This window comes from Abrus precatorius, unplaced genomic scaffold, assembly GCF_003935025.1.
Source record: "Abrus precatorius isolate BTA unplaced genomic scaffold, Abrus_2018 Scaffold5, whole genome shotgun sequence".
In the NCBI taxonomy this organism is placed as follows: Eukaryota; Viridiplantae; Streptophyta; class Magnoliopsida; order Fabales; family Fabaceae; genus Abrus; species Abrus precatorius.
Genome location: NW_020874395.1, coordinates 4225581 through 4236468, shown reverse-complemented (window position 1 = coordinate 4236468; position 10888 = coordinate 4225581). Strand labels below are relative to the sequence as shown.

Below are 10888 nucleotides of genomic sequence, written 5' to 3'. Positions count from 1 at the left end.
TTCATTTCCAAAATAGTAGACTATGTAATATAGAAGTTTATTAAATAAGATCAATTAAAATTTAAAAGATAAAAAATTTAGATAAGTAAAAATATAAAAAAAAAAAGTGCAACTAAACTTTTTATTATTTACTCTTTTAAAAAATTAGGATAATATTAATTATTATTTTAGTTAAATAATACATTTTTTTGTACTTCAAAATTAGATGATTAAAACATTATATTTGGATATATTATCTGAAAGACAAGGAGGACACGTGATCAAGAATTTGGCGGTTGAGGAGAAACTACCACACTTCCTCTTAGGCTCTTCCTCTGTTTCACATTCCATTGGGTCAGAAACGAAAAAACAGAGAGAAGCAAAAGGAAAAGGGATTTGCAAGCGATGCCAGGTGGAGCCATCGTCTGCTCCGGTCACCGGTTTCTCTGTCTTCTTCCTCATTCAACTCGTCCCCAACTCAGCAACCTAACTCGGTCACAACCCGTTCCGGTTCAGCTCCGATCCATATCCAGTGGCGTTGGCAATGGGAAACGCTTTAGCTCCAAATTGAGTCTTGTTCCTAAAGCCGCTGAGTCATCCACCACCACCACACCTTCACTCGTTTCCGACGATGGCTTTTCCGTTACTAAGGTTTCTTTGTTTCTTACTCCGACACGTCACCAACACCACATTTTAAATACTTTTTATGCAATTTAATAATTTTACTTTAATTTTTAAATTTTTAATACTAATAAAATTTTGCATTTTTATGTTTATAGTGACTTATACTCATTTTATAAATAATAATTCTTTTTTTATTTAAAATTTTATTCTATATTAATTTTATACATTGTATTATAGCTGTGTCATGTTCTGTAATTTTAAAAATATGTCGTATTTTTATGACTATGCTTTCTGTAAATATCATTAAATTTGGATTTATTTCTCTATATTTTTTATTAGTTTTAGTTTTTATAAATTTTAAAATTTTTAAAAATGGTTTTATTACTACTTTATAACGAAAATTTTAATATAGTAAATGACTTCAAGTTCATTAGTGGTATCAAATTATTTTCAAAAGTTTTAAAATTTATAAAGGCTAAAGCCAACAAATTTTTTATTTTAAAAACTAAAACTAAATTAAGACATATTTATATGCACTAAAGAAGAGTTTTATTAACCAATATCCCGAGAGTTGGTTAATAAATCAACAAATAATTTTTTTATCAGAAATTATGCTTGTGTATATTGAAAATCACATTTAAAGTGCATTAACACTTTTTAATAAAATTTTTATATTTTTAATTTATTAACCTATGTTTCTTATATTTGAAAACAGTAAACATGGTGATTTGTCTGTAATATTTTCATATTCATACCATTGCAAGTTCTAGTTCATATCACTCATCTCAGCTTGCTGATTCAATGCTTTATATGATTGTCCTTGCACTTGGAACATAAAATTTAATAACTAGTTGTTGTGTTATTTACTATCAGGATATTGTTTAATGGTTGCAGGTTTCATTTGGTGTGGTTGGTCTAGGTGTTGGAATTTCACTCTTGTCGTGAGTTTTGTTTTCTTTTTTTTCACCTGCTTCATTGATTTTATAAAATACATCCAATGCTTCTGTTTCTCATGTTGGTCATTTTTGTTTCAAATATACAGCTATGGTTTTGGGGCATATTTTAATGTTCTCCCAGGATCTGAATGGTCAGCTATAATGTTAACATACGGTTTCCCTCTTGCAATTATTGGCATGGCACTCAAGGTGAAAAAATATTTATTGATGTGAATAAATTTATAAGTTGGACCCTCATCATCATAAATTTATAATTCATAACGACGTTGTGCAAAAGAGTCATGTTAGGAGTTCCCCTTCCTAATGTTCAGGCTGTTGTTGCTTCATAGTTTTGCACTCTGGTGTTTTAGTGTAGTCTCTTGTGGGTCAGGCACTCTTTGTATTCATATTATGCCATTGGGCCATCTTTTTTGCAGTATGCAGAACTTAAGCCAGTCCCATGCGTCACATATTCAGATGCTCAAAGCTTGAGGGAAAAATGTGCAACTCCAATTCTTAAACAGGTAATCTCATCATAGATTCATTCTTACTGTGAAGCTTGGTGTCATGTTAAATTACGCCATGATGGTGCTTGGTGTCATTCTTATTAAAGGGTTAACCTTGGTATTGCCCGTTTAACCTATATTTGAGTAAATCAAATTCATGATGTCTAATACTTCGCTTTTAAGCCATTAATCTAAGAGCAATCAAGATTAGGTAATTGAAGGAATCATATAATGTAATGTGAAGGTTCTGGTCATTTATATCAAGGGATAAAATTGCCAATTTTGCATCTCGCTTTATTCTATTTTATAGTTGCTTAGGTAAAATCATCATTTAAATGTGAATTCTAAAAGCCTCAACAATTTGATTGGCATACATATACGAGTCAACCCATTTATACACAATTAGACAGACAAGTAAAATGTGGAATAATTTTAGGTTGCAGGATTTTAACCAGATTCAACTCATTTATTAATTGTTCCTGTTATGTTCCCCTTTTCTTTTCTGGACTCATGTTGGCAATCCAAACCTTGTGGTTCAGACTTCAGAGTCTGTTTTGAATAGCATCCATGGATCATGTCAAGAATCACCAAATGGTACTAAGTAAAATTAATTCATTCAAGGAAATAGTCATTTTTTAAGCATTCAAGATCAAATCTCACCATAATTTTCAAAATGTTTTATGTTTATTACCATTAGATTCAATCTTCCCTCTAGTCACTTGTGTCATACCTACTCTCTTATAATGTCTAATCTGGATGGTTTTGGAAATTAGATGTATTGAGTGTCCATTTTGTTCTTTCATAGGTGAAGAGTGATGTTATCAGATATCGCTATGGAGATGAGCAGCATTTGGATGAGGCATTGAAGCGGATATTCCAGTATGGCCAAGTATGTTATTTTAATTAATGAATTGTCATGTATCTACTTATTATGATATTATCATTTTGTATGCCATCTGTTCCTCCATTTTTATATTTTCAGGAATTAAATGAAACATAAAAGTAACATTTTTTTTTTCTGTTTTCTACATGTGCGTTTGAAATGAAACTCCACATGATACTTGAACCCAGGTCATGTTTTGACAATATGTTCTGTGGCTGTTAAAAATAAAACCCATTCCCAAGCCTGCACACTACAACTTAAATTTAGGATGAATTGGTTTTAAAAAGGGGCAAAAGAAATCCTTGCTTATTGTTCCTTATATCTTTGTCATGAACAACTGTCCCAAAAGCTTAAGTTGTTTGGTGAAAACACATGAATGATTTTTTCATATTGCATCTCTAACAATCTTCATCCAACATTAGCTAAATGCTGAGGTAGCCACTAAATGCCCTTGTTGCAAGTAGGATTTAATCTTACTTCTGCAGTCTGTGATATGTTCTTAAAGTTCCACGTCATTATTTATCTACTTTTTGTTTCAGGGAGGAGGAATACCAAGGAGAAGTGCACCTATTCTACAAATGATTCGTGAAGAAGTATGCTTGTCAATTTTGCATTAATTCACTGATTAGTACTATTTTAAATAAGTCTCATTTTGAACTTTTATCCATAGTCTCATTAGTTTGTGTCTCTTGTCTCATATACACACTATCCCTCTATTACAAAATCTTTTGGAAATACACCATGTTTCCCTTTTTTGCTCATTCTATTACTATTTATATAATTGAAAATTTCATTTATTTATTTATTGTCTGCTTTAGCTTCATCTGTTCTTTCTTTTGTTGGTATAGCATGGAATATTACTGCATCTTAAGCCTGTTACGGTGTTACCTCTATCCTTATCCCTACCCACCTGGTTACCTCAATAATCTGAGTACCCTTTCACAAGACTCATGAGTAAATTCAAGCACCCAGTTTGTCTTTGAGCACTGTGAGGTGCATTTAAATACCCTCTGTGTTGCTTCAGTCTTTTTGGGTTGTCTCATGGTATAAAATCTACCGGTAATTCATTGATTATTTCACTTTAAGTGCATTCAGATTGGCTTCGAAAGTCCATTTTAATCAACTTGATTCTTTTAAATTCAACACTTTTGGTACATGTGCTATCCTTTCCATTAATCATTCCATCTTTTATATAATGTATTTATTATTTTAATGTTTTGAAGAAATTTCTATGAAAGCCTTTCCGTGAATCAGTGCTGCCCATGGGCAAGCTCCAGTCTTCAGCAGCTATTCTGTCCTAAGATTGGATATCGTCAATATATATTTTTTTTCCATTGAAGTATAAGTTAGCCACCTTATCCATTTTGGTCGCTCAAGTTGATGCCATTAATACAAAAAGCCTGAGTCTAATATTCTATAAATAATAGGGATTCCATAACACTGTATGGTGGCCTGTTAATCTTCTTCATGCAACAATCTGTGTAAATCTGAGATGCTATCTACCTTTTTAATTAGAGACCCTCTTTTATTGATGAGACTGGTCATTCCGGGATTGATCCTGTCTAATGATATGCTTACATCTTTAGGTTACACAAGATCGTAAATACTGTTTGGTCTTGGTTTTCGAGGCCAAGGCTCTGCAGTTGTCTGATTTTGAACAGAGACAGGTATTCAATTTTCTCTTTTGGAGCATATATTTTAATTACTTAAATTTTGTATTCACTTTTTTTGTAGTGGTCTCAAAGGTGGGGGGGGGGGGGGGGGGGTCTTTGGATCTTGGAGAGAACAAAAGTGCTACAAACTAGATAACTCTTGCTATCTTTTACTTGAAAATTTTCTTTTTATCTTTTTTTTAGGGGGTGGGGGGTTGGAGTTTAGAAAGAATTCTAAGATAAAATCAGAGTAGAAGAATAAAAAAGACAGAAATGCCAAAGCCTATGTAGGTTCACCTTGTATTTTAAACAAACAAACAAAAAATCTAATTAACAATCCTTATCCAAAATATGTTGCAAGGTACGAATTGTCAATTGGAAGCTCTAGCATTCCCCTCTAACTAAAGCACCAAATGCCTGCAAACATCAAATTTCTTCGAAGGCCTACCCCAATATTTTTATGCTAAAAATGATTCACAGAATTTGAGCGGATCTGTAAAACTAGTTCATACTGCAAAATAATATTACCATGATCTATGAAGTCCAAAATTGAATAAACCAATTCTTCTCAATAGACAAAATGTTCACTTCCTAACAGATTAATGGTGTTATTGTTAATCCTATTCATAACTGCCTTATAGACATAAAGAAAGGTTTAACCTTAGAAGGCTGCTTTTGGAATTTAATTAATCTGATTCCTGTTTCATGCAATTCTAAGATCCTCTAAAGTTTTATATCAAAGATATAGTTGCTAACAATTTCTCATTCTTTAATTGTATTTAGGCTAAATTTGCTTCATTCTTTGGGCCAGGAATTACTGCAGAAGTTGGTGAGTCTGAAAATTCAAACAACACTGCTTATATGCTAAACTGCTAATATTTAATAATTAAAAGGCACAGAATGTGTATGAAATGAATGATGCGTTCTGACATAATATTTGGATGCAGGTAAGGGAGAAAAAGATTTATATGAGGTCCGACTTATCTCCAATACAGATCCCAATGCATCAAGTTCTTGACCATTTTATCCTCCTTTTCCATGTTACTTGATTTAGTCAATTACAGATCTTAGATCCTTTGAAATTTGTAAAAATATTATATTCAAAAGCATTGAGTTGTTGTATCAGGTGTAAATTTTGACATAGATTAAAAGAAGAAGAATAGCAATTGGAAAGGATGAGCCTACCCAATAAGGATCATACTATTTACACTGTTTTACCTTTCATATACAGGAACTTCTAGAATTTGGTTGCAACTCGTCTGAAACATGGGGATTGCTCAAGCTTCTAGCAAGACAATCTTGGCATGTCCTAGGTTATAAAAAAAATGTCATTACATGTACAGTTTACTAGGGAATAGTTCCATATGTTGGTCATCCTTTGGTTTTGGCAATTTGGTAAACAAGGATACCCACTTCGCTATGTTTGGTTTTGGAAATTTGGTATGCAAGTATCCTATCTAAATTACTTTTATCATATGGCTCAACCCATTTGACTTGAAAAACAGAAAAAAAAATGTGAATTCAATTGTTTGAAATTTATTTTTAAAATTCACTTTGCAAACATTTAAACATGAAAATTTTGAATTTATGATTAGAAAAATTAAAAGGGAAAAAAATCAAAACAAGGTCAAGGAAAATAGAGTTCAAGGGTTTGTTATTAAAGAAGAACGATTCAAAGATTGTTGCATGAAGAAGATTAACAGGCCACCATTTTAATCAGTGTTATGGAATCCCTATTATTTATAGAATACATGGCAAGGTCAAATCAATAGTTCATTTTTCCATGAATGACTTGCTAGGTTGCACTACAAAAACCAACGATCTGCAAGTTCAAATAAAAAGAATGGACAAAAAGTCAACCTATATAATTTTTAGATTTTTGATAAATAATGCCTAAAATTTTAATATTCTTTGAACTGATCTTTAAATGTTACATGTTTGGTAATTAACTCTCCGTTATTAGCCAAGATAGAAATTCCAAGAACCTTTGATATTTGGCTTTGATCTTGAACTTAAATATATCCCATGAATGTAGAAGAGTGCCTATGGTAGGTATTGGTGTTGCCTGTTGCTAAGTATGTTTTTCTTTAGGTTTTTGTAAACTTTGTCCCTATTCAAGTCTTTGCCTTTTTCTTTAAGGGATCAATTTCTTAAGAGTCATTCATGTAACAAGCAAGACAAAGGAAATAGCATAATTAACAAGGAACATCACCATTGAATACATAAATAATTAGTTAGGAAATAATGCATAAAAAATTCTCAATAAATAACATTTTAATTGATTCGCTAAAAAAAAGCACTTAAGGAAAAATTCACTTAAGCGATTAAATATTCTCCTAGGTGAATTGAAGGCATAAATCAAAGGTTTGTTAGGGATATCAAATTTGCTTGAGCAAATGAAATTTGACAAATCTCCTGAATCGTATTAATCAGTGTTGTTAAAATTCCAGTATGATGGCATCATGGCAGAATGGCATGGCAATTTGGACAGAACCCGTTACAGCTATGGCGTGATGTGGCAGAATTGCATGAAGGTGCCATGGTGGCCATTACGCGCATGACGGTAATGGCAGCCACGGCGAAAACGATGGAATATGGCGGTTTTTTGTTGAAAAATGAGTTTTTTTTGCAATTTTGGGCCAGCGACCCAACCCGGTCCAAATAACCCAACCCTAAAGTCCAGGTTTTTCCCTCTTTTCTCCCTGTGATCTCACTTTCTCTCTCTAATCTCTTTCTACTCTCTGCTCATCTCTTTCTCTCTACTCTCTGTCAATATCTCACTTTCTCTCTCTGCTCTCTGGTGAGATCTCTCTCTACTAAGATCTCTTTGTCTTGGGCTCCTTTGGTTTTTGTTTTGGTGTAGTTTTATCTCCATCTCTAGCGACTGCACTTCCATCTCCGACGACTCTATTTTTTTTATAGCTATTTTTTTCATTTTTCTTCTTAGTTTTTTCTTTATTTCTCACATTTAAGTTTTACCCTTTCCATCTTTCAATTTCTACCTCTCCCACATCTCTATTTTTTCTCAAAAAAATTCTATTATTTCAACTACCTTTAACATGGCTCAACATGAATCTTCATCAAATTGTTCAAGAGCTTCTAATCGTTCTGACTTGGAATAGAAATATGCTCATTCGGTGAAAGATGGAGATATAAACAATATTGTATATAATTTTTGTGAAAAAGTTATGAGTGTTGGATGTAACACATTAATTTAATTTTTTAAATAAATAAATTTCGCAATAAATAGGAATACTAATAATTTCATTTCAATTGTTCCCAATACATAGTTTCAATAAAGTATTTCAAAATAAAGATGAATTACAAATTTTGAATCAATCATTGCTACAGGACCTGTCAATACATCATAGTTTTCAAAATAAATTTTCTAAGTCCTATAGCAGTTCTATCCATTCCTTTCACTAAGCCTAGTGTTAATCATTTTGGTCACCTGAAAAATAAATGTAAAAGTGAGTACTCTACACTATCACACACAAGCACAGAGACTTATCTCGCACATTTCATACATTTACTAACATAATTCAACTCAAACATCAAACATGCATAAAATAATACATTTCAACATTCTATTCCAATTCACATACAGGTGCGCACCATCAAACAATCTACATACAACACCCACGTGTACTCACTGCACTTTAGCCACGCTCATTGTGACATTGTAATCACAGTTTTCTGACGCTCTCAACCTTAGTTTTATACCATGGATGGTTGCCGTTTAGCTCTCTGCCTCATAGATACAACGTGTGCGATCATGGGCTCAGCAAAAGTGTTAGTCAGAGGCCGAGTCAGGAGAAGAGTGTGTGACCTGTGCTGCACTCATGCTCACTGTTGTTATCACCACAACCCTCTCTTCCTCAAGGTATTTCTATCGCTCTCATCTTCCACACCCCCAGTGTATCGCTGTAACCATTCAGAGTTTCCAACCATTTCAAATACAATCACAATCACAATCAACATGCCATTTTCCACACATGACACATCTACACATTCAACCACACTAAGCTCAAACACACAATTTCCATCACAACCTTATTGCAAATAAAGTCATTTCATTGCACACAACATCCACTATACATCACACACATTCCTCAATATCAATCACACTAAGTTCCACATAAAATTTCCATCACACCCTATTAAAATCAAGTCATTTTCATCTAAATACACATCCTTCTATATTCTATCTCAATCATATTTCAATCCATGCTAATATGCATGAATTTAACATCAAAGGATAGGGTAGAGTCCTCCCTTACCTCAAAATAAAAACCCAACACAAAATAAATAATGAAAATGCTCTCCACACAAATTTTCGTCCTAAACACATGAAAAACTCCACGAGAAACCAAGAAAATGAAAGAAAAGGATGAAAATCGAAACTATAACCTATAAAACTTACCTCCAAGCGTTTCAAACACGATCTCAACCTTCAATCTTGCACCCAAACGGCCTTAAAGGCAATTGAATTGATGAAATAAGATGAAAAATTGAGAGAATCAAAGAGATGAGAGGGAAGGTGAGAAATGAATTTCTCAAACCCTAAACCTCTCAAATACCCTAAGATTCACGATACTCTCGCTACAACGAGACATTTCTCGCTACAACAAGGCACCTTTCCCTACAACGAGACCCCTTCTCATTGCAGCAAAAATCAAACGAATCTACACTCTAATTTTTGCAAAATCTCGCTACAACGAGATTACACCAAAAAATGCACCCCTTTGTTGCCCTCTCACTGCAGCAAAAAGTCTCTCACTACAGCGAGAACACAGCAAAATCATGTCATTCACCCAAGACTTTCTCGTTACAGCGAGAATGTCCCTGCAGCAGCACCCACTTTCCTATATCTCAATCAATTCCAAACACACCCAGTTATCAATCCACAATCATCAATCACGTCATTACACATATATTCACACCATTATATATATATATCAATTGCACATTCAATTAGTAATCCACATACTCACATCACCATACAAATCAAATGCACATTCAATAGTAATTCATATATTTATATTAATAATCAAATAGTTTACAAAACTCGGGGCGTTACACTGGAATCACTAAAGTGAAACAACATTTAATTGAAAAAAAGGGTAATGTGAAAGCTTATCCCAAGTGTCTAAAAGAAGTTAAAAAAGAGATTGAGACATATCAAAAGGAAAAAAAGAGTCAAAATAATTTTGAGATGTCAAATGTGAGAAACTTTGAAGGTATAAGCTATAATGAAAGTGAGGATGAAGAGGATACCCAAAACCATAGCGTTGCCATTGAAAATCAGAAAGGGTCGATGGACTTGTTTTGTAGAAAGCCAGGCCATTGAGAAAAGAAAAAAGGAAAAATTGAGACAAACAAGTATAAGTGAGCGATATGACAAAGAAGCCAAGGCAAGGGTCCATCAATACATAGCTCGATTTTGGTATCAAACTAGCCTTTTCTTTAACCTTGTTAAACTAAAGAGCTTTCAAGAAATGTTTACAACTGTTGGTGCCTTTGGTCCAAATTTACCAGCTCCAAGTTATAATGATATTCGAGTTCCACTTCTTAAGAAAAAGAGAGAATATATTGATTCTCTGATAAAAGATCATAAGGAGCAATAGAGCAAACATAGTTGTTCTATCATGTCAGATGGATGGACAGAAACAAAAAAAAAACAAAGATGTTTTTGATTAATTTCTTGATCAACTCTCTTACTGAGACTATGTTTATGAGGTCTATTGATAGATCTAATTTTATGAAGAACGGTGAAAAATGATTTGATATGCTTGATGCTCTTGTGGAGGAGATTGAAGAAGACCAAGTTGAGCAAGTGATAAGGGATAATGGGAGCAATTATGTCTTCGCTAGTAAGATGTTAGAAGCAACAAAACATCTTTATTGGACTCCTTGCGCAGCTCATTGCATAGATTTTATGCTTGAATATATTGGAAATCTTCCCTTGATAAAAAAAAAAAAGAAGAAATTCAAAGGGGAATATCTGTTGTTGGCTTTATCTATAGTCATTCAAGTACTTTGAGTTTGTTGAGAAATTTTACAAATAAAAGGGAATTTGTGAGGCATGCAATTACTATATTTGCAACTTCTTTTCTATCATTAGAAAGACTTCATTAAAAAAAAAAAACAAATCTTAGAAAGATGTTTACTTATGAGGAGTGGTGTAAAAACAAGTTGTAAAAAAAAGTTAAAAAAAGCAACAAAAATTCTATTAAATCCTATATTTTAGAATAATGTGGTATATACTTTGAAAATTATGACTTTTCTTGTTTGGGTGTTACGTTTGGT

General features: G+C 33.0%; 1 protein-coding gene across 3 annotated transcripts; it reads left to right on the top strand.

Annotated features, from left to right (window-relative positions):
* The first annotated feature begins 249 nt into the window (after nt 1-249).
* LOC113866958 (thylakoid membrane protein slr0575) lies at nt 250-6071 on the top strand. Of its 3 annotated transcripts, none has more exons than XM_027501789.1 (9): nt 250-630; nt 1498-1544; nt 1646-1748; nt 1976-2062; nt 2850-2933; nt 3467-3520; nt 4514-4594; nt 5363-5408; nt 5527-6071. In XM_027501789.1, the coding sequence occupies exons 1-9, from the start codon at nt 385-387 to the stop codon at nt 5595-5597; spliced, it is 819 nt and encodes a 272-aa protein (XP_027357590.1). In that variant the 5' UTR covers nt 250-384; the 3' UTR covers nt 5598-6071. The 3 variants fall into 3 exon arrangements, with proteins under 3 accessions (XP_027357590.1, XP_027357589.1, XP_027357591.1); XM_027501788.1 differs by having other exon boundaries at nt 270-630; nt 5391-5408; nt 5527-5743; XM_027501790.1 differs by lacking the exons at nt 1498-1544; nt 1646-1748 and having other exon boundaries at nt 270-630; nt 5391-5408; nt 5527-5748.
* Nucleotides 6072-10888: the final 4817 nt, after the last annotated feature.